The sequence below is a fragment of the Dunckerocampus dactyliophorus genome, chromosome 14, assembly GCF_027744805.1.
Source record: "Dunckerocampus dactyliophorus isolate RoL2022-P2 chromosome 14, RoL_Ddac_1.1, whole genome shotgun sequence".
Classification (NCBI taxonomy): domain Eukaryota; kingdom Metazoa; phylum Chordata; class Actinopteri; order Syngnathiformes; family Syngnathidae; genus Dunckerocampus; species Dunckerocampus dactyliophorus.
In genome coordinates, this window is record NC_072832.1 from 7,422,463 (window position 1) to 7,446,974 (window position 24,512).

General features: G+C 39.7%; 2 protein-coding genes across 13 annotated transcripts in view; both read left to right on the plus strand.

Annotated features, from left to right (window-relative positions):
• ldb1a (LIM domain binding 1a) overlaps positions 1 to 4,787 on the plus strand; it is a 29,619-nt gene extending 24,832 nt beyond the window's left edge. For 3 of the 5 annotated variants that reach the window (XM_054797947.1, XM_054797949.1, XM_054797948.1), the window contains 4 exons: positions 1,688 to 1,765; positions 1,856 to 1,979; positions 2,056 to 2,198; positions 3,901 to 4,571. In XM_054797947.1, coding sequence (XP_054653922.1) covers positions 1,688 to 1,765; positions 1,856 to 1,979; positions 2,056 to 2,198; positions 3,901 to 4,122 — 567 coding nt within the window. In that variant the 3' untranslated portion in view covers positions 4,123 to 4,571. The other 2 variants (XR_008573569.1, XM_054797950.1) reach the window with 2 other exon arrangements.
• Positions 4,788 to 6,010: 1,223 nt separating this feature from the next.
• LOC129193614 (prominin-2-like) overlaps positions 6,011 to 24,512 on the plus strand; it is a 37,129-nt gene continuing 18,627 nt past the window's right edge. For 2 of the 8 annotated variants that reach the window (XM_054797938.1, XM_054797945.1), the window contains exons 1-7: positions 11,573 to 11,707; positions 11,827 to 12,071; positions 15,687 to 15,748; positions 17,624 to 17,817; positions 17,891 to 18,011; positions 21,842 to 21,884; positions 21,958 to 22,020. In XM_054797938.1, coding sequence (XP_054653913.1) covers positions 11,628 to 11,707; positions 11,827 to 12,071; positions 15,687 to 15,748; positions 17,624 to 17,817; positions 17,891 to 18,011; positions 21,842 to 21,884; positions 21,958 to 22,020 — 808 coding nt within the window. In that variant the 5' untranslated portion in view covers positions 11,573 to 11,627. Of the gene's footprint in view, positions 7,253 to 11,572; positions 11,708 to 11,776; positions 12,072 to 15,686; positions 15,749 to 17,623; positions 17,818 to 17,890; positions 18,012 to 21,841; positions 21,885 to 21,957; positions 22,021 to 24,512 lie in introns of those variants that run through there. The other 6 variants (XM_054797943.1, XM_054797940.1, XM_054797944.1 and 3 more) reach the window with 6 other exon arrangements.

Here is a 24,512-nt window from a genome sequence, read left to right on the forward strand (position 1 = left end):
AGATGGCTTCACCAAGGGCATCAACTGTCATTTTATAAACTTCCCTTGCCATCCATCCCCAAATGTTCTCTATAGGATTTAAAGAAGGGGAACATGCAGGATGGTCCAAAAGAGTGAGGTTATTCTCCTTGGAAAAAGTCCTTCGTCAAACGAGCATTGTGAAATGCAGCATTGTCCTGTTGAAAAACACAGCTGTTACCACACAGAGGAGGGCCCTCAGTCATGAGGGATGTCCGCCATTTGACAACCCTGCACCACCTGAAGCTCCAGTGTTTCACTGAATGAAAAAGCACCCCAGATCATGATGGACCCCCCTCCACTGTGCCGGGTAGAAAACATCTCAAGTGGGATCTCCTTGTCATGCCAGTAACGTTGGAAGCCATCTGGACCGTCAAGGTTCCATTTTTTCCTCATCAGAGAATAAAACTTTTTTCTACCTTTCAGTGTCCCATGTTTGATGCTCCCTGGCAAAGCCTAAACGAGCAGTTTTGTGGCGTTGAAGGAGACGAGGTCTTTGAATTGATTTTTTGTTTTTTTAAACCCTTTTCTCGCAGATGCCGTCTGATGGTTATTGCGCTGCGTTGCACGTTCAAAAAGAGAAAGCTTCTTAGCTTTAACTATCAGGAGGGCATGACAGTGTGAATGCCTGACAGAAAATGAATGCGGTCTTAAACGTTTGATCAGGTGATAAGCTATTTCAGGTTTTTTTTTTGGGGGGGGGGGGTTAAATTACAAGTTCCAAATGTTTTTTGTCTCACTCCCCCTTCTTGCTTTTGCATATTGTAGCTCTACTTATAACCTCATTAAGATCCAAATGTGCAAAATGCAAATTCTAGCAATTTTTCAACTGGTCTTAAGATTTTCATCAGGTCTGTATGTGTAGTAGTAAACGTACACTTGGTTATAGTGTGCCATTAGGGTTCATGCCATTACGCAAGGTGTGCAAACATATTGTGTAAGTATACCCAGTAAAAGCATAAATTAAAACATGACTATATTATTATATTAAAAATATTTTCCATAAACCTACAGGTACAGAAGTAGGACAGTATTGATGTCCAAAGATCATCATGTTTAATTGAATTATTTTTTAATAATAAAAAAAAAAATAGAACTTGACAGACAACAGTTGGCGTTTTTGGGAGGGGGATCAAGTGTAAAATTATGAATTACACAGTCGAGCAATAGCAACAGTTAATCACCGAAAATCTAATTGGTATTTGCTGAAGTAGTTTTAAAAGATTGACTCACTTAGAGTTGGACAACATAATAACACAATGTTTTAACAGTTTTCAAATGGGGCGGCTCTGGAGGAACAGCAGGTCTTCTAGAAATTGTAAGGTTGGCGGTTCGATCCTCGCTCCCTCTACCCAGTCACTGTCATTGTGTCCACCAGTGCTGCCCACACTGGTGTATGAATGTGAACTGTTTGGTGGTGGCGTGAATTGGCAGCCATGTTTCCGTCAGACGACCCCAGGGCAGCTGAGGCCACAGATGTAGTTTACCTCCCCCAATGTGTGACTGTGGAGTGAATGAATAATGGGTTCACTTCATTGTGAAGCGCTTTGGGTTCCTTCAAAAGCGCTATAAAATGCAATACCTTATAATTATTATTAAATGTGTGAGTCAATTTTGAGGAATACTTAAGTTAATTCCACCTCTTTTGCTGTCCATCATGGTCATGCAGGATCCCCAAATGTTGGATCAACTGGCTAAAAATATCACCAGATGTGGGCTGTCCAACTCCACTCTCAACTACCTCCGTGTAAGGACGCTTCGCCCCTTAAGTCTTTATAACTTCCACATGAGAACTCATTTTTTTTATTAGTAACTTATAATCCTTCTGTTCTCCAAGCTATGTGTGATATTGGAGCCCATGCAAGAGCTGATGTCAAGACACAAAACGTACAGTTTGAGCCCTCGAGACTGCTTGAAGACTTGCCTCTTCCAAAAGTGGCAGAGGATGGTAGCACCCCCAGGTAACTCAACTAAAAAGAGGATTTTAGCAGATGCCCTTAACCAAACACAATAATAAAAGTTTGTTTCCGCTTGTAGCTGAGCCCGCCAGACAAGCGCCGAACAAACGGCGGAAAAGGAAAGTGTCTGGCGGCAGCAACGTGAGCTCCGGCGGGGGCGGCAACAACAGCAGCAACAGCAAAAAGAAGAGTCCAGCCAACAGCTTCTCCCTCTCCAGCCAGGTACCCGAAGCATGACATCCACGAGACCCACTAGGTCTAGCTTGTGAGGAAGAGCTCATCTTGAGGCTGGCTTTGGGCGGGGACAGGTGATGGGCATTCCCTGGTCCTGGTTTTGGTTATGTCACCTTGCTCTCTTGCTTTGCCACCGAGCGTGTCGGAGCACACAGCATTTTGTTTGGTTGAGACCCGAGGTTGATTGAACCCCCCTTTCATAAAAGACGCTTTTCCAAAGCAAATGCCACACCGCATTCAGCGCATCAGTCTGTACACAGGCTAACAAACAAAGGCAATGGAGGAGAATGGGAGTCTTGTATTTACTTTTCATCACTTTATGAAAGAGAAGACTGAGGGTTGAGTGGAGACTGTAGAGTGTAATGCCAGTTTGTCATCGCCAGCTGTGTATACATGAATCAACTTGACCAATGAGTGACCAAGTGTTGTTTATGTCTGTATATCACAAAAGTGAGTTCACCCCTCACATTTCAGCAACCATGTCTTATTAAGGGACACTATGATAGCAATGAAGCTTGGATACAACTTAAGCGGAATGTATGCAACGCTCCAAATTACTGTACATTTTTTAAACCAAAACGATTAACAAAACACCACCACCGGCTAGGATATGTGACCAATAGTTTAAAAGAACAGATCGTACTAAACATACCTGTATTTTTCATAATTATGAATTCAACTGCATGAAAATTATTGTACATTTTTGTTTGGCCCAGGAAAAAAACTGGCGTTAATGGCTGTCACTCACGGCTGGTCGTATTAAAAAATGACAGCTACTGTTAGTAGCTAAACTTTGCCAAATTGCTATCATTAGCTGACAACAAATATAGTTTGTGTGCACGTGTTGCCAAGGGCATAGTTTACATCCTAATAGCAGGAAAACAAAGTTCTCAAAACAGGAAGAGGGCGGAAAATAATGTTTGGAGCACATTTGAATGCTATTTGAACCGGCAATGTGGTTGAGATCTCGAGACTTACTCGGCCACTCCTTCACCTTCAGCATCCTCAGCAAAGCACTTGTCATCTTTGAAGTGTGTTTGGGCTCATTATCATGTTGGAAAACTGCCATGTAGTCCACTTTGCCAAAGGAGGGATCACTCTCTGCTTCGTGATGCCATGGTAAAAGTTGGGATTCATCTTTCCACTAATTAATTGCAGCTCCCCAGTGCTGACAGCACTTGTTCATTCAGCTCCAGACCATAACATAATTATCTTGACACTCACTTGTGTTGTCTGCTCTTTAGAGTATTTTTAGTGGATTGTAAATCTGCACCGCTATATATAAGATATACACTGACTACTCAAAGTATGTCCAAGTTTAATTTCTCAAAAATTGTCCCTTGAGAGGATAGAATAAAAATGGTTGCTGAAATGTGAGGGGTGTACTCACTTTTGTCAGATACTGTATATAGTGGCTGACCAGGGAGTATAAATAGTACCAAGATGAATAGGTACCATGCAGTAGAAAGGAGGCATAACACCCACCCTCAATGTGACATAGCACTTAGATGCTGGCCAGAGCAGTGGGGCTTTGTCTTGTTAAAGTCAGTCTGTGTAGATTTGTAAATCTGGTTTAAATCCCAGTTACATCTCACCGAGCACACTGGACAAAAACACAATAGCACTTCCGCCACCCGCCGCCCCCTTTATAATGGGGATAATATGTACCGGCCCTTACTGTTCCCTTTAGGACGTGATGATGGTGGGAGAGCCCACTCTGATGGGAGGGGAGTTTGGTGACGAGGACGAGCGTCTGATCACACGTCTGGAGAACACACAGTTCGATGGGGCGAATGGCCTGGAGGATGAGGACAGTTTCAACGGCTCGCCCATGCTTGGGGCACTCTCGCCCTGGAACAGCAAGCCCCCCTCCAGTCAGGAGAGCAAGAATGACTCCCAGCCATCCCAGTAGAGCACTGATGTCCCAACCGCCCCATTCTGTTTTTAAAGTCACTGGGATAAGACAAACTTTTAATTAATGGAGGCAGCATTTTGTGATTTCCAACGAGGAGAGTGGCATGATTTAAACGAAATGACACTTGGAGTGTCTCTGAGCTGTCTCACGATGAACACCATGGCCCTCACTCATGCTCAGTGGTGCTCAAGCCCAGGCCTCGTCTGCTCAACCTTAGAGGTGCACTCATCATCTGCCGTGTCGGTGGGTTCTTGTTCCAACCTCGGGTCTCTCAGGTGTGCTCGACGCCGCACCTCATTGTATCTGTTGTGCTCATGTCAGCGTAATCCAATGCTTAGACTTCATTTATTAATTTTTTGTTTGTTTGTGTTGCAGGCTGCAGAAAACTGTGTGCACTCTTTTAGTATCAAAATTCACCATCCGGTTTATAAAACTCAAATTATTTGTTTTTGTAGGACCTGGTTGGAACAAAAACCTGTACAGTGCCGGAGCTTGAGGACCGGAGTTGAGAACCACTTCGCAATCTCTCAAACGCACACGCACACGCACACACACACACACACACACACACACACACACACACACACTCACACTCTGTATCTCTCTCTCTCTCTCTCTCTCTCTCTCTCTCTGTCTCTCTCTCTCTAATGCAACATGCAACATTAAGCTACAGCAGAAAGGTGGTGCGCAGCATGTCTGGACCAGACTCCACACAAGTGTGTTTTCATTTTCTATGTGTAGACTTTTTTTCTTTTTTGTAAACAAACCCCAGAAATATTAATTGCACTGTTTTGACAATTAACTCCAATCTATTTTCTTATGGATTTGAACTGTGTGTTTTGTTTTCTTCATTATTATTGCTGATGTAAGAACTGTAAAACATCTGAACCTTGCAGTATATTCTAAATATTTGCTGTTTGATCTTTCTTCTTGTGATGGTAATAACGTTCTTGTAAAGTCCTCCATCTGTGTCACGCTATCATCGGTCAGGTCCTTTGGTTTGAGGAGAACAAGGCTTTTAACTCCCATGTATGATGACAAAAAAAGCCTGCTTTGTACGTGTTATCTGGTCACTTGCAGGCCTGTTTTCGCTCTTATAATAGAAAACAGAACACATCTCAAATTTGCTACTCTGATATTTTAAAACAAGTTTTGAAACCATTGTAAAATAAGGAAGAATAATGAAACAACTTTTGTATTAAGTTTCCGAGCAATGTTTTTAATCCCAATTAAAAGAAAGCTGCAGACCAAGGAGCTACATGTAAAGAATCTTTAGATATCAATGACACTGCGCTGTTTGTTTTTATGAAGAATCATTTTGTTGGCTTGTTTGTGTCTGTGCTTGTATATTTTCTAGCTAGTTCTTTCTGTAAAAGTTATTCTATGTATTTCTCCCTAGAACTTTAAGGAGCTCAATCTAATGTAAAGAGATACAATGCCTCTTAAGTTTGTTTTTTAAGTGTGATTTTTAATGGTACAATCACTGATTTAAAAAAAATAATAATTTTGGCCTCATTTTAGCAAGCTGTATTTATTTTTCTATGTACTGACATGCTGTTAAGTCCATGCCACCTGTGCAGTGCTCATGAATAATTCGTGGAGTTTTTTGTAGGGTATGCCAAGTCAGTGAAAGCTGGTATAGTGGCAGTGCCCGAGTAAATTCACAATGGTTCAACATGTTCACAATCAAAAAAATTTCAGTTTTTTTGTTGCTGTTGTAGGCTCCCTGTCCATCTGAATCATGTATCAGATGCACAAATAAAATAATCACATTTAGAGAACATGTTCTGACTTTGAGTTGTTTTTCTACAGTAAATGGCAAACGTGTTTTTTTAGAGAAAGAGTTGCATTTTATAGACACTAATAATGGAAAATAATGGATTTTGCGTGACTACAACCTCCTGTGTGTGGTTCCTTTTAATTACAGATAAAATGTCACCAATAGAGGAGGAATACTGCGCCACTATGTTAACAAGTCATTTGCAGTGTTCCCCACCAGGGGGAGTGCTGACTGAACAACATTAAACCAGGCTAAACTGCAAGGCTGCGTTCAGGACACCTCAAAATTCCTATGATTTTCGTCAGTTTATCCGCAGTCTCAGTAGGGAAATGTTCTTAAAAGGTCCATAATAACTAAAACTAATACTGACCACCTTACTTTCACTAATTTAAGGAATAAAATGACATAATTAATACAATATAATATAATTAGAAATTATTATTATTATTTTTTTTAGCAAATACTGTAGTAATTACATTTTTTTTACCTTGTATTGTAACTTAACCTGAGGACCGAAGCCCAGCAGTACCCTCCCCCTCGCTACTCTTTTGGTTTGATCCATATTACGTGGTGGACGTTTGATCACGTTTGAGGAGCTAGTTGCTATGAGTTACGAGTTGCTACTAGTTGGGGGAGCGAGTATCATGCCTGTAGAGGCCGCCCATCTGCCACACATATGCGCTGACTTGATGAGGATATGATGAGCGCTGAGCATTAGTAAATAGGATTTTTTGTCCTCCCACCCCCCCGCGGCGCCCCCGAGAGAATGGCGCCCTGGGCAATTGCCCATGTGGCCCATAACTAGAACCGCCACTGACCGGATGGCACGTAATAGTACGCCACCAAACCTGTAGTCCCGAGTGTCCCCCATAGTACACCGCGATGGACACAGTCGAATGCCTATTCCAAGTCTACAAAGCACATGTAGACCGGTTGGGCAAACTCCCGTGTACCCTCCAATACCCTTGCAAGGGTGTAGAGCTGGTCCAGTGCTTCACGACTGGAATTCAAGAGTCATTATCACACTTGAAAGTCGTTCGTCATGTAAATGTGGCTCTTACTTTGCGAATGAAAGCTATGATAGAAAAAAAGAAAAGCACTTCAAACATCACAAATAAAGGGAAAAAAGTGAAGCTGTCAACTACGTGTAGTCAAAAGTGTACAAACGACTTGTTTTTAGTCGTGCCCGGTCTCTTTGTTCTTTAAAGTTAATGTGTATATAAATGTAACACAAAATTACTACCTAAAGGGGTACCTGAATGTATCACAGCAGCCGCTTAGCTTTGGGAGGAGTTGTCTTCACACCAACCTTTTTTGATGTTTAAACAACAGTGTGCGTCTATAAATGTGAGTGACTTGTTTATTTCTCACTTGTTTAATGTTAGACGCTGTTATACTGTTGTAATATTGTAATATTGTTGTGTGCCTTTTACATCCAGCCGCCGAGCTGGCTGCTGGCTGCTGGCTGCTGGCTGCTGCCTGCTGCGCTGGTTAGCCTCGTTAGCATTGTCACTAAATGCCTTGCCAGCTTGTTTGGATTAAATATGCCACTTTATATTGTTAGCGTGCCTTTTCAATGTGCTTATATAGTGTACTGTTAACAGCTAGGATGTTGAGTTGCTGTGTAATTGTGTCATGACTATGACTAGACGCGATCTGCACATGCATAGAACCCAGTTGAACCCATTGCGTTCTGGGTATATAAAATCAAATCAAAATAATAATCAGCAAATTCATGTATTTTAAACAATACCACTATAACTAAAAATAAATTACATCTTTCCAAAATAGCATAAATCAAGGCACAAGAAACACAAATTTCAACTTTTTTCTCTGAATATTTTGACTTTATATTTAGTTGTTAAGATGTACTTTTAGCATGTACCACTGGCACTGCATAACAACAGCTATATGGACACACATGGCCACCTTTAGGAGGTAAAAATGGACGAAAATATGAAGCTGTGGAAATATTTGTGACGTCGAAGGTCAATTAAGTTCTTGTTCATCCCAAAAGCTTTTGAAGGGGATTGAAATTTCACATTCTGTACATTAGACTCCCCTAAATGTGCTTTTGTTATTATTTAGTAATTACTATTTTTGAGTTTGATGACTTGGTGTGATTACAGGACTGCTAATGTAAAAATATTTGTATGAAGTAATATGAAACAAATCCAAATATAAAAAAACAATACAAAATTATTAATACAGTGTATAATTTTTGTCATAACAAAATATTTATTCAGAATTTATGATTAACATTTTATAATGGTAGGAATACTTGCTAATTTGTAACATTTGTATGTCTGTTAAATGACATGACCTTTTTTGTGATTATTGGACCGCTGATGTGAATGTGTTTAACAAGTATTTATATTAATAGTAATAACAATAAATACTAAATTAGCAATAAATAGTTGTAGAATCCTATAGCTGTTAAATATGCTCAATTAATGTGTAATATGAAAAGTAGTATATACATTTTTGTTGTTGGCAGTGCTTTTGCTAGTACATAAAGACACCTATTTAGGATTTGTCTGTTCAATGCAGCTCTGGGTGCATTAAATTCTTAGACTTAGACAGACTTTGATCCAGAAGGGAAATTGCTTGGTTACAGTAGCTTAATTGCAGAAGAAAAAGACAAACACTCTTAAATAAAATGCAATGCAATATGAATAGATTATAACAAGAATATAAGATAAATAAAAAGAATAAAAGAATATAAGACAAACAAGATTTGCATATTTATAAACATTGTGTACAAATGTGGTAAAGTACATTTACACTTCATGCACAGGAGGGAAGACAGTACAGCGCAATAACGTGAATTATCGTTTACAGGCAGGTGAGGTATTGTAGAGATGGATGGTGTGTGGAATGAATGAACTCCTGTAGCGTTTACTGTGGGAATGGAACTGGAGGAGTCTGTTGGAGAATGAGCTCTGCTGGCCCTCTGTTGTCCGATGGAGCGGGTGGGTGGGGTTGTCCATGATGGAGAGCAGTTTGTCCACTGTCCACCTGTCTCTTACTGTTACAAATGTCTCCAAATGAGTGCTGATAATTTATTCGGCTTTTCGGATCAGCCCGTTTTTTTTTTTTTCTGGTGCTGCTTCCCGAATAAAACAGCAAAGTACAGGCCACCGGCAACCACAGACTGGCAGAAGATATCCAGCAGCTTGCTGCACACATTGAAGGACCTCAGCTTCCTCAGGAAGTAGTCTGCTCATACTCTTCTTGTAGACAGCATTGCTGTTGTCCTTCCAGTCCAGTCTGCTATTCATGTGGACTCCCAAGTACTAGTGGTCCATTACTGCCACTGATGGGCTCTACTGGAGTCACCCTCCTCCTGAAGTCAATCACCAGCTTTTTGGTCTTGTCCACATTGTCCACAAATTCATAAGGCAATTTAAAAAACAAAAAGTTAAGGACCTCCAAAACATTAAACCCACAAATGCGCATTATGTATGTAAATAACATTTTTTGGATTGTCGCACTATTTTTTCCCCCGGTCACCAGTATGAAAAAATGTTCCCATCCCTGACTTGGTGTATATAAAGGGATATGATAAAATAAGCTCTTGTTGTTTCACACATGTGGAATTGTGATGTAATTCAATGTGACTTTGTGAAGCATGTTGGAAAATAAACAAATCCATTACGGGTAGGTTAAATTGACTTCTAGTCAAGTCATTAGAGCCTTATGGTGATGCTTATGAGGTAATGATGTAATTTGTCACGTCTTTCAAAACTAATGTGCTGATAATGATGTAGTGGATGTCATAACCCTGATGCGAAGATGACATGTTTATAGGTTTGTGACATGCATGATGTAAAGAAGAATAGATGTGCAGAGTAATTTCCCGCACATTTAGAAAAAAATGCTCAACGCTACTGAAACGAGCGTATCTAAAGATTGGAGAGGCTACTGGTAAGATATACTTTGATGGAAGTACCGATCCTTATTTTGCATTGAACATGTGCTGTAAATAGTTGCGGTGTGATGTAAAAACTACTGGAGTTGAGTTGATTCTCTGCCTTTTTCAAGTTCAGGCATGCTATATTATGAGAGAACTTGATAAGTACCATTACCATGCCTTGACCATGTCTTTTGTGAAACTGAATGCTTTGCTGTGTCTTGTAATAAGAGCTGTGTCTTGTTTTAGGGTAAACACAGCGCTTTGCTGTGTTTACACTATGAACAGTTACTCACTGGCTTGGGTTTGATTCAATATGATGATTCTTACATGACAATTTTATGTATCACATCTTTCAAAACTTTTAATGCCAATGTGTACTAATGATGTAGCTGATGTCATAACCCTGATGCCACGATGACATGTTTCATACATAACGTGCCATGCATGATGTAATATGTATGATGGAAAGAAAGTAGTGCAGAGTATGTAGTACAAAACACATTGGACGCGACTGAAACAATTGTAACTAAGATTGGAGAGGTTACTGGTAAGATGCTGTTTGTCTGGAATACTGATTTTTATTTTGAAATTCTGTCAATAGCTGAGGTGTGAAATAAAACAAGAAAAGCTACTGGAGTGGATTCCAAGCCTTTTCAAGTTTAGGCATGTTATATTACATGATAATATAAGAACTTGACAGTTACCATTACCAGGATAGGCAAACGTTAGCATCAAAAGAGCCATATTGCCTCCTCTTCCAGTGAAGAAAAATGGTCTGTAGTCACAAAACATGACACAGCTTAGACATTTTTAAAAGTTGTAATTTTTTAAAAATTGTACCTGTTGCAGAAATCAACTTAAAGAAGTGAAGTGTGCACATGTAGGCCTACTTTAAACATGACAAGATTTTTTGTTGCGAAAGGAAGTCTTGTGTTCACTCGGCCTGTCACACAATAAATACAAAAATTAACTTGCTAATTTTGCCGGCTTCAATATATTGCCACGCGCATGCGTGTCTGTTTTCCTCGTCTCTCGCCTCCAAACAGGAAGTGAGTTAATTCATGCATTGGTTTCTACACCTGGGCACATTTGTTCCATTGAACAATGGCATAAAAGAAGTAAGCCCTTCGGTGGGTCATAACTGTATCTTGGGTGGGTAGAGGCGGGGCCGCTAGCATACACACAGCGCATAAGAGTGTAACGTAGTAGAAGATAAATTGGTAGCTTGCGCCATATATCATTTCATTGTACTTTTCTTAAAAAATAATGGGAAAGTCTCATCTCATAGACCCAATCCTGTGTATGGTCTCGTCCCATGAGCTGAGTGTCTCGTGACACCACAGTAGACAACTTGAACATAAAAAAAGCCCATCATAGTTCATATGTCTGCATATCAGTGCTGTCTGCTCAATATCCTTTACATCACTTGACTCATTGGAGGCAACTGAATATGCTTGCACTGAGTTTATGAAATTTGAAATTTGCCTACTAGATGCTCTGCTATTTTTATTTTCATATATTCACTTTTTCGTGTATCACTGAACACACTGGCCACCCCTCCTTTTGCCCTTGCTCGGTGGATAGAGTCGGATATTTCAAACTCTTTTCAAAAATGCACATTTCACTTTCACTTTGGTGTTAAAAAAAATAACAGCGCTTGCCGTGGAAGCCGCAACAAGGAGGCTGCGGAGCCGCGAGCTGCTGACCCCTTCCATAATATTTAATTTTTTTGTGAAGCTGAATGCTTGGCTTGCAGTCGGAGAGGTGTGTCTTGTTTTAGGTGCACACAACGCTTTTGTTTCCACTATGAACACATACTCAGTGTTTTTTCCTGCCACTATGTCAACACTTCCACCACACTATGATGGAGAATATCTGGATAAAACGTATGAATTGCGCATCATTCACCTTCAGCTTTCTATGACTCACTTTATTGGTTTATATTTTGATTTCAGGTGAGACACATCTCATAAGCCCACGACTGTTCCCTCTCTCGCCCTGTCAGGATGGACTCGTGTAGGAGAGCAAGGGGCTGGAGGTGGCAAGGCATGTTCAGGACGGCAGTGGGACTATGGCTGCTACAACTCTGCGTGGCCGTGGGTACGAAGGGCCTGACAACTCCTAAAACTCCTGAAACGGAAATAACAAGCATTCAGTACCTACCCCCGGCTGAGACCGGTGACGCCAACTTCCTGGCTGGTCCGGTCCATGTCTTCCTCACTTGTGTCCAGCCCAATTCGTTTCCTAAAGGTTAGTATCGAGTTTATCGCCGTTAATTGGTTCCAGATCCGACCGTCATAAGTGAAGTAGGATTCTTTATAAAACCTGTTTCGCATTATTAGAGTCCTCTAGACATGAAGTAACACTCATATAGTCACTTTTACACTCCTTTTACCCAATAGAGTGGAATAGAGCAGAAAATAAGACTTAACACATCAAACATAATATAGACTCCTTAGCATTGACAGGATAGTTGGTGGCTATTTCTCAACAATGTAACGTTCCTGACACTTAGTGGCCAGTGTAGTAGAATACTACTGCAATGGTAGTGACTTTCACACAGGAGCTTCTGTCACGATCGCGATGGATTGCGTAACGCAGCACGACGCAATGTGGTTGGTTCTGTGCATGTGCAAGACCTCCAAGTACGTCACTTCCTCTATCAAATTTTAAGAGCTTTTTAGGAGTGCTTCTGCGACGTCAGATAGGCCTACTACGGTAGTTATTTTCTTTAACGTATGACCATTAATGGTGAATAACATTAAAATACAATAACATAACAGAATGAATGTAAACAATCATAGGTAATGATGGCTTAACCAGAGGATTCAGCTAGTTATTTTTTCCAAACGGAGAAATACCATCCATCTATTGCTAGCAAATGCTTTTGTGTATATTTTTTTTCAGTGGCAAAAATTTTTTACATTTGTGGAACCAAGAAAAGAGGCCTTATAATTGATCCACTTGCACCATGGATATAAGAAAAATAAAAGATTGATTATGTTGTAATCTTAATAACGTTTTTGGGAGTTGGGGGTGACGTATATTGCTGCCTTAAAAAAGATTGAGGGATGGCGGACAACTGGCACTGTCCACACTGCTAACCATGCTAACATTCAGCATCTCTCCCAGTGATCTGTATTATATATCTGGATAGCTCATACGTCGCACGCCGCTGTGCACGCCGCTGAAGCCACAGAGACGCCATCTTCCCACTCACATCTCGACTACATTCGCACAGCGTACATAGTGTACAAAGCAGATGAAGAGGCTCGCAGAACATCTATATTTTAAATTAAAAAGCGGGGAGATTCTCCCATTCCTTCCAAGTAACGCAACCTTTGTCCCTTAAAAACGATTTGATATGTTATTCTCTATCTTTTGGCTATATTAAATGGACTTTTTCCCCTTTCAATACTTATTGCCTTTGGGACAAAATTCTACTCTGAACCCTGGCTCAGCACTCCCCTATAGCAATGCATAGTTTTACTCCTCTAGAAAGAGATTTTCATTTTAACTGCAGATCCCATCTCTTTTTTCCACTAAAATCCATGGTCATGATCCTTAATTTTTTTTTTCTTTCATACAATTCACTATGCTCTCGTCAGTACAAAATATGAATCATAAACGAGAGTGACTTTGGACAAGTTTTAAAATCATTTTAACATATTGCAGATTTTTTTTTCTGATTTTTTTTGTTTGTGTTATGAAATAGAAATAACCTCTTTTCTGATATCGAAGTATATTTTAACAAAAACCACAGGAATAATATGTGATAACCATAATGTGTAATAACCATAAACACATACAACCACACACACACAGAAAACAACAACAACACTGAAACAAAACCATACGCTTTGGGTAAGAATACGTTGTTTGCAATCTCAAACATACCGATATGCATGTTCAGTAATATTATTTTCCAGAACATATCATATGAATGAATCCTTTTACGTCATTCAGCAGCAAAAAAAAAAGTTTGTTGTTTATCCAAATGAAGGGTCATGCCGGGTCAATTGTATGCAAACTGGCTTGCTAACTGCACTGTATACAATGCCTGGTAAGCATCATGGAAACACTGAGATTCTCATGATATAACAAAAAAGTACGTACATTTTCTCTTAGCTATTATAAAGCTATATAAACGTATCAATTCTGGACATACATTTAATCAATTTTACACGATCGAAAATATCTGCGAGATCGACAGTGCAAAACCCTTAAATTATCAATCATAAATCTACATTTCAGTCATACTTACAGGTAAAATGTTCGTCCACAGCCTTTGAACTGGCAATTTGTGCAGTTAATAGCTGCACATGCAGGCATCTTAAGGCGAAATTTGTGTAAATCCGAATTAATAAAAGAAGTTCACCACGAATGCAAAAGCTTGTCCGAGAAGTGTTTCTTGCGAGTGGCAATATGGCGGCCATGTGGCTTCACAAGTCATCGCCAATGAGCTATCCAGATATATAATACAGATCAGTGATCTCTACAGTATCTAGCTGACGTCACACTTCGCAGGGCCCGCCTCTCAAGGTCGCACACAACCTCGTCGATATTACACTACAACACAGCTATGACAACGAGTATAACATCTTCTAAATGCCTTGTTTGTATTTTTAGCCATTTTTTTGTCAAATGATTAAAAATTGTAATCAAATTAATCAGTTTTCAGATTAATGATGAGTAATCACCATTTGCCACTATGTGAAATATGTCCATATTTGCTGTATTTTATGAACAGAAAGATAAATGACAGGACACAATTACATTTATTTGTATGTATGAACACCTCTAAATGAACTGGAATGAGGGAGCAATGTTTGAACCTCAACGTAGCGAGTGACTGTACTTGGAAAATTAACAGCTCCACATAACTTACTAAGTGATCACAAAAGGCACAAAAATGTCAGCAACCCATACCCGAAAGAAAATACTGCACTTACTCAACTCACTGCTCCTTTAAGAGGGCAAAAGTGATATTGAATGGTTTGAATTGTAATGGATGAAAGTTTATAACGTAGATTGTATGTTTTCCACCATGTTAATATTTAACCCTGATGCTCTCCTTTGTTGGTTTTAGGTTGGACAGGTTTTGATGAGTGGTCTTTTGTGTTCTCACATCACTTCATGAAGACTGGCAGCAATGTAGTTTTAGACATGTTGAACTAAATGTACAGTCGTCCCTTGCAATATCACGGTTCGATTATCGCTCCCTCGCTGTGTTGCGATGTTCAGAAATTAATCAATTATGGCTGTTTTGTCGTAGACCGTACTCTATTATTAGTGGTAGCCAAGTGGTTAGTATGTTGGCCACACAGTCAGGAGATCTGGAAGATCTGGGTTTGAATCTTTGTGTAAAATTTGCATGTTCTCCTCGTGTGTGTGTGGGTTTACTCCCGAGTACTCTGGTTTCATCTCACATTCCAAAAACAGGCAGCATGTTAGGTTAACTGGCAGCTCTAAATTGTCCATAGGTATGAATGTGAGTGTGAATGGTTGTTTGTCTATATGTGCCCTGCGATTGGCTGGCGACCACGGTGTATCCCGCTTCTCGCCCGAAAATATTCCATTTACGGAAATTAACCGCAACAAACAATGGACGACTGTAAAGATTTCAACACATAGTGAATATTCATGTTCATTCTCTATTAACATAACCAATCTGATCTTGTATTTCTGCTGCTTCAGTGGTGAAGATGACGTTGTACAGAACACAGGACACATAGTACTAGTCCTTTACACAAATACCCGACAGACATTTAAATACGACCCGTCTCCTTTTGAGAAGCTGCAACTTGGTTTCGTCTGAAATAACTAATGCATTTTCATCTTTTTCCCTTTGTATCCCTTGTCTAGAAATGCTCATGACTATCATACAGGGTCAGACTAACCGGTCTGATACGGCATTTATCAACAAAGTGAGTTTTATTTATTTGATTTTTTTTTTTTTTAGTAAACGTGGGAAAAAGCTTGCCCTGCTTTCTCTGCTTTAGCTGGTCACCTGAGTCTTTAATTGTGTGTGTGTGAGTGTGTGTGTGTGGGGGGGGGCGCTATGCACTTTTTCGCACAGCAATTGCGGCATGAGGGACACTGAGTATAACTGGAGATGTGTTGCTCACATAAGATGCACCAAATCTGATGCGATACTGTGGGGTGTTGTCTTGTCTCACCTTGTCTCATTTCAATGACCTGAGACTGCATGAGGACTGTTTTCTAGACGGGAATCTGACAAAACACAAGGACTGTTTGACTAGATGAGACACGATGACATGAGACTACATGACAGTTGTTGATTTGATGAGGACATGAGACGAGAAGAGGACAGTTGACTAAATGATTGGACAGACTACATCAACGGTGTCCAAAGTGCGTCCTCGGGGTAGGCCTGTCACGATAACAAATTTTGCCGGACGATAATTGTCTTACAAATGATATTATTAACATTATTTTGAGACCATTTTTTAATGTAACCATGATATATGGAATAATAATGCAAGCACACCGTATCAAAATTAGTAAACTTTAATTTGTCAAGATAACATTTTAATTGGAATGTCAAGAGCTTTAAAATTAAATAAAAAACAAGACTAAATGAAACAGCCCAAAAAAACCCAATGAAAATAAAATGGACTGTCAGTCTCCTTTAGCAAAATTGCACTTAAATAAAAATCACAGTATTTCTGATTTTGAATCAGTGTCACTTTCGTTATTAAAAATTGAGAAGTAACCCTGAAATACTCTGAAGTTCAGCGTGTCAGCTCATTTGCATATACACTTCCTTGAGTCATTGTTATTGTGTGTGGAGTACGTTGTTTACGTTTAATGGAGTGTAACATTTTGTCGGAGTTTGGTCAAAGTACATATTTTGGATGCTGCAAAATGCGTTTGGTATGTAATGAGGTGTGGCAGCTCTAACGTAAGTTCCACCGTTTTGTATTTATTTCATTGTCTTTGTCTCAAACTTCAGCCTACTTCCTGTCGGTGACATTTCTTCCGGTCATGCGTGCTAAGAGCTAACATATAGCATACAGCACTACATAGCCACTGCAAGCAGGAATCGTGTTATCAGGTATGGATTAGTCACCCTGGCAGGATGACCTGCCCACCATTCTTTGGCATTTGCCTTTACTGGCCCGCTTGAGCCGTCAACTAAACGGAATGACAAAAAGCAAATGGAAAAACAAAGACAAAATGGAAAATGAATATGCCGACAGTTGTATATCTTTTTTTATTATTGCTTCTCTTTGTATTTCCACATGTAGTCCTTTTTAATATTGACACTCCTGTGATTCCATACTAAGACACCCCTAGTCAGTGGACGAGATGAGTATATAAGACATGAAGACTGTTCATAATGTCATAACTCGATGATGAGACCACTTGAGCAACTTTGGATAGATGAGGACACTAGACTTGGTCACAGTTGACAACATGAGGACATGAGAGTAAGTGAAAGTACAGTCAATCCGGTGAGAACAGTTGACTACCTGAGAGAAAGACTACATTAGGGCTGTCAAGAAAATGATAATGTAGCGAGAGAGATCCCTAGTATCTACATTTCGCCACAGTCTTGGGCCAAACTTGATCCTCAATGCTCGCCCCTTTGTGTTGTTTATCAGGCTACCTCCACAGTTTGGGTGCAGACTGAATGAAGTCGTCGCCTCCAGCCAAATGAACACTTGTGGGGCTTGTTTAAAAATGTGCCAGAAATTAAGAGCAATAAGCATACATATATCAGTATAAACTCGACTACACGATATACATTTCCTAACACGTTTTATATTTGCTTTGAGGTCTTGACGTATGAGGCAGGCTTCCTGGTGTTTGCAGTCATCGGCGTGATTTACATCATTGTGATGCCTATAGTGGGCTTATATTTGCTGTTCCGCGGCAAATGTACTGAAAAGTACAAGGAGATGACGCCCGCCCGTGAGAAAAAAAGAAAAATCTTCTACTGCAGCACTCTCGTCACCACAATCATATTATTGTGAGTATCGTTTTGACAAATGAACACAATGACTGTGAATATTGTGAGTCTAATTAAAATTTTGTGATTGTAGAGCTGGGACCGTCTGCATGTTGAAAAGCAACTACATACTTGAGCAGAGTATGGGCCAGAGCCAGGGTCAGCTTAACAACACGTTACAAAACATCACTCTCTTCTTCAAAGCAGCTGAGAAGGTAGGAGACATGCTGTGGTCACTTCATTAGGTAGATCTGCAGAATCAGCTCTATTCAAAATGCTGCCTATACAAATGCCAATGTTTGAATATTGTTGTGGTGGTGACGGCTGTTTCTAATATACTGTCCCTATCATGCGCGAGGGACACTACCATACTGCATTCTCGAACCGCGTCAAAGGGATGTTTCCAAATTTTGTGAGGTGAAAGACCATTGATTAGACCAGGAGGACACTATACGAGGACTATTGACAAGCGATGAAGAGTCGTTGGATAGGTTGGACTGCGTTAGGACAAGGATAAGATGCGACTACATGATGACGAGTTGAGAAGATGCAAGAACATTAGGGCCATATACTAGATGAGGACATGCGACTGTTGACTGTTGAAGAGATGAGACTATTTGAGTACCATTGGATAGGCAGGACACTGCACTGCATGAGGACACTTGACTCGATAAGAATCTTGGACGGGATGGGAACATGAGACTACACGAGGACCGATGCGATAACAACACAAGACGACAGTTGTCCCTCGCTGTATCACGGTTCGAACATTGCTCCCTCACTGTTTTTCAAAAATTAATAAATGATCGCTGTTCTGTGGTCGACCATGTCGTATTAGTCAAAAAGTATTGAAAGACGAGTCGCATGTTGTAGGTGTGTCGCGTTGCGAGATTAAAATGTGACAAGCGTCAGTGATGTGTGGTTGTTTTTTTTTTCATGGAAGTTGAGCAGCTGTCGCCGTGTTTAATGTCCAAGCAGAAGCTGTTGTAAAATTTAATGAAGATTTGTCAGCTCAAAACACGTAGATGTTCGGACTTGTTTGCACCTTCAATCCCTGAGCTCTTCTATTTGCTCTCAGCTGAACGACAACTTTCCAAGCACCAGAGATCACTGGTTTTGCTTCATAACACACCGCATAGGTAGAAGAGATCTGAGTTGACAATTTAGCGACATGGACATATTTAGTGAGTAGGGGTGCGCATTAAAAGTAAAAGTAAGTGTCCGCCGTGTGCACCTCCCATTATACAGTACATAAGTGCCGCTGTGCAATGCTAATTTGTTGCCAGTCTGAAAGCTGCCTAAACCCTCCACGATGCCACCCAACCCTTGCAGCGACGGAACATAGAAGGCAGAGCTTGAACACACTCTTGTGTCACCTGGCAAAGCCTTGCCTTCCTGGCGAAACCAAGAAATAAAAGAAACAAAAACCCAGCAAATGTGTAAAAATAGAGCAAAAAGGCATAATTTAACTTAAAAAGCTAAAATGTTTATACTAATATCTACTAAAAACACAAAATGTAGAGGATATGGTTTAGTGTCAATTTGTGCAACAATAATCATTTCAAAATGCACCTGCATTGTTTTGTGCAACTGTTAAATAAGTTTGTTTGTCCAGCCATCTTTTTTCATTGTACTTTTCTTAAAATTTATTTTAAAATTGCTTTTTCTCGTAGACCCAATCTCGTGTATTGTCTTGTCTCATGAGTTGGGTGTCTCGTGACACCTCTATGCTCGTGACACCACTAAAATATAGTATTCTGGTCACTAAGCGTCATTACATGTCCGACATGATAGTGAAAAAAGTTGTCCTCCCATTCCGTGTGAAAGTAGTACGTTTTTGGCTTTTACTTGGCTCTTCTTCCCCACTCCATTTAAAAGACTTAAGTTTAGAAAATGTAAATTGCAGGCTAACTAGTTAGCTCGGTAGCTCGCTATCCTATGAGCGGTGGGTGACCCAGTAGCATCCATTACTATTGTGGCGTAAACAAAGAATGTGTGTAAAGATGACCATAGGGGTGTTATTTCATGTCTACAGGGCTACAGTAATGGTAAAAGCGGTTTCCCTATGCTCTAGTATTGAACCCTACTTCGCAGAAATTCGCAAATGAGATGATGACATAAGATGCGTGACATCTGGACATAAGACTACAAGAGAGATGAAGAGATGAGACTGCATGTGTGAGGACAGTTGACAAGAACATTTGACGAGACAAGGACAGACGAGATGAGTACAGGAGACCACATGATAAAAGTTAATGAGATAATGACATAAGATGACATGAGGACGCTAGACTTGATGACATGAGACAATATGCCGTAGCGCTCTTCAACAACAGCAAAACACTTCCTCATTATGCACCCACTACGGTGCCAGAGAAATGCATTCATAAGCGGGGGAATTCTGAACATCAACATTAAACAATACATGTTTTTTCCATGTATTATGTAATTCTCTTGGTTTTGCTGTGATAATTCTAACAATTTATATAGTTAGCATTTTATTTATGGTATGGTTTAATTTATATCGAACATGCAGACAGGTTACATTGGACTACTTCACATTACAATTCCACATGTCCGAAAAGGAGTAGGAAGCGGAGCTCATTTAATCCTACCCACTCTCCGTTTCAAAACAATTGCTAATGCATTTGACCGCTTCCTATATTCTGAATTGACTCACCCTGGCAGTCTTTTGTGTTGTACTGTCAATGTCACTGAATGTAGAAAAACTGAGTTCCAAATTCAAGTACTTTGTGTTGAGCAGGCCCTTGCAAAGTGGTAGTGATGTTAAATGTTACTGAATGTAATCCTTCCATCCGCATCGTTCTTTGTTCTCCATTTTTCTTGATTTAATCTGGATAATTTATCCACATCCTTGATATCTTGAACAATCCTTCCCTGCTTCCTCAAGTCATGTGCTTTCTTAGCGATGTCAGCGTTGCGTTTTGTCACATGCTCATTCATATAAATCCCTTTTTTCGCAGTGTCGTTTAGAATTTTCTGTTGGTGAACTTAACGATGATGACAGTTGCGGTGTTGTTGGCATTGTTGGCATTACGAGAATGAGACACAACGAGATTTTAATATTTTGAGAAGGGTAGAACGAAAAAATATAAAAATATGACGAGATATTGCGATGTACAAATTTAATTTCTACTGTTACCTGGCATTGCTCCTCACGAGGCTACACTCGGTATATGCTAGCGATCCTGCTCCGAATTTCCGGGGCCAGCTTGGTGCGTATGGCCATTGTTGGGAGGCAACCGCTTTGAACATCTGCAGTTAGCCTGTATCTCTCACTGGTCCGAGTTGAAGTTGAGGGTGTCAGCAAGCTGTTTTGATTTTGTGATCCTGAAGTGTGGTCGGGAAAGCGCCAAAATAGTTAAAAACTCCAGGAGCGACAGCAGAGCTCTTGCCACGAATGTCCTCACCTGTCAGCCAAATAAATACGACAGGGGGTTTTGGCTGCATTGTAAATTTATGAGAATAAAGTTGTAAATTTATGACAGTCGGAAATTTAGGAGAAAAAAAACACTGTAATATTACCTTTCACAAAGGTCAAAAATCAATTTATGACTTTATTGTTGTAATGATAAGATTTTTTGGGGAGAAATTAATAATTTAATTCTCGTAATCAGATTTTTTTTTTTTGTCAATGTGACCCTCATGCTCCGTCGTACATACAGTAGTATTCTGTTCAATGTAACCTGTCACAAAATAAACGCACAAATACAATAAAAAGGTATTGTTTTTGGTCAAAATGTAATGTAATTTTTAAAAGCACAGGTTTGGCCACCGTTTCAATAAAATAAAATAACAATACCCATACCTGTTCATTTATCTGCTGAGTCCACAACTTTTTGTGTGTGATGCAAACAAACCTTTAAATTCCACCTAACCAGAACGATTACATCGTACATATCTGCTTGTTTCTCTTGAGGGTTAAATACTCTTGTCAAGACACACATATTCTCCCTTGATTCTCAGTTCAACCCAATATATGTATTTAAAATGATTTAACTTTTTTTTTTTATTCCATCTTCAGGTCATTGATGGGACCCTGGTCGAAATGAAGACCCTACCACAAAGTAAATCAATTTCTATCCATTTTCTTGCTTCTAGTCATGTGTACTGATCTCGACCTTCATGTGTGGATGTCAGAATTAGGCGACACGATCAAGCCTGCTGTCCTGAAAGAAGTGGGTTTCGACGCTCTGAAGACAGGTATTTGGAAGTCTCAGAGGTCCCACAATAGTTTATTGGAAGTGTTCAAAGTGATGCCATATCGGGTGGACTTACCATTAGACACAGGCAATTTACTGGGGCCCCGAGAGTTCCAAGAGCCCCCAAACGTTTCATAAAAACTGATTCGTGATTAAACTACATATTATGTTTTTGTCTTAATTCACATGGTTAAAACTACATCAAAGTGCATAATTTATGATCGTTTCAACTGCTCACCACTCCCTGCAGTGAACTAGTCCATGTTACTGAGCATGTGCAGAAAACGGGAGCAAAACAAACTTGTTGGCGCGGTTTGGAGAAAACAGATGCGGAGTTATGCAACATTCTCACAGAGACTGTGTGAGTCATTTTGAACTTTATTGCCATAACACACTGACAGCAGTATTAAAAATCCCAACATGGTTGGTTGCCCAAAATCGATTCACGTCCAAATCACGATTCTTATTTATGAAGATTCTACAAATCTTCATCGACACAATGTGCTGGAATTGGTATTTTAAAAAACACTTTTCAAGCCAAATAAGGTTGTTTGTCAGGGAACGGCTTCCGTAGTGTTTTCTTCCAGCCGGGTGCGGGATGGATGCACTGCAAATGTTAGCTAGCTAACTTTAGAACTTGGAAATATTTCGGCATGGAGGAGAAAGAACTTTGGATTCTACAATTTCCCGAGTAAGAAGGAGCTTCATTATGACATTTACAGTTTATTTAGCTAGACATTTGAGTTGTTTTTTTTTTTTAGTCTTAGGGTTATTCTGCAAAGCAAGTTTAGTGGGTTAGCGTGCTGTGTTGCATGGAAAGCCCGACTTGTGTGTTCAGTGAATATAGTTCTTTTAAAGCAGCTGCATCGCCATAGTAATTTAGGCTAAGCTCATAGCCTGGTCGGGACCAGGTTATGTCCAGGCTTTCATCCTAAAATCAGCTGTGAAAGTGCCACTCTTTCACTGTTCCACTAATTTGGAGATGGCGTCACCATTTATTTAGAACACATGAGGTTCCCGAGGAGACATGGACATTTAAAAAAAAAAAACATTCCCTGATATTATCCATCTGTAAGTGAGATAGATTTTTAGCCAAGGGAATACGGTAGATATGCTCACGCTAGCACCAGAAATAAAATGCTATATGAGATATTGATTGTTAGATGTAAATGTCATAGGCGACAATATATATGTCTTATACGACAATATTTGCTGGAGGAATAAGCACTCTGAGGCATCAATCAACTGCAGTAAAAATTGAAGTCGCCACAAAACACATCATACTCAAAACACTGCAATCTAGTGGTCAGAGACAGTGTTGCTTTTAGCAGTCATAATCTTTTGGTAACTCATCATAATGCGCCATAATAATTACATATTCATTTTTCGTTAAACATACTGGCTGGGATCACTTCACTTTCCAGCGGAAGTAGAATAATATGATGTGAAACGCCCCCTTTCTTGTGAGCGCACACTTGATAAAGTTGACTTGACAGAGTCCAACACGCATTCAAAGTTTGTCAACCTTAATGCCAACATGGGTGCTCAATTTCAACAAAGGATGCAAGGGCCACTTTCATATTTTGTAAACCAACACATGTAGATACGCTAAGAAGCTACAGTATATGTAGCCCAAGAAAAAACTGCATTTCACCTTTCACCTAAAAATGACATTTTTTTCCATGATAATACAAGTTTTGGAAAGTTCTTGAAAAATCGCGACTTTTGTTCTTCATTCGATTGACTTTTTTCTTAATAGTTTGACTTTATTCCCGTAAAATTACATCTTTTTTTCCATTTGTAGTGTTTTTTTAATTTTCCAACTATTACATTTCGGCCTTCCTCTTGTAAATTTTCTTGTAATTATAACTTTTTTATCTTTTAAAACAATGTATTTTTTCTTTATTTCAATGTTGTTATTAAATTATGCTTTTCCTCATTTTACAAGTTTATTGTCATAAAATTGCAACTTTTTTCTCATTAGAAAATTAATACTCTCTTAATATTTGGACTTCCATCCATCTATTTTCTATACCGCTTCTCCTCATTAGGGTCACGGGGGCATGCTGGAGCCTATCCCAGCTAACTTCAGGCAACAGGCGGGGTACACCCTGGACTGGTCGCCAGCCAATCGCAGGGCACATATAGACAAACAACCATTCACACTCACATTCATACCTATGGACAATTTAGAGTCGCCAATTAACCTAACATGCATGTTTTTGGAATGTGGGAGGAAGCCAGGGAGAACATGCAAACTCCACACAGAAATGCTCAAGGGAGAATCAAACCCAGGTCCCGATCTCCAGACTGTTACTGTGTGGGCCAACATGCTAACCACTCGACTACCGTGCGGCCCCAGTATTTGGACTTTACTCAGTAAAATTTCTGCTGTTCATTTAAAAAAAATTTTTTTCCAAATAGTTCAACTTTCTTCTTGTATATTTTCTTTTGACTTTAATTCCCATGTTATAAATTTTCCCCCAACCTAAG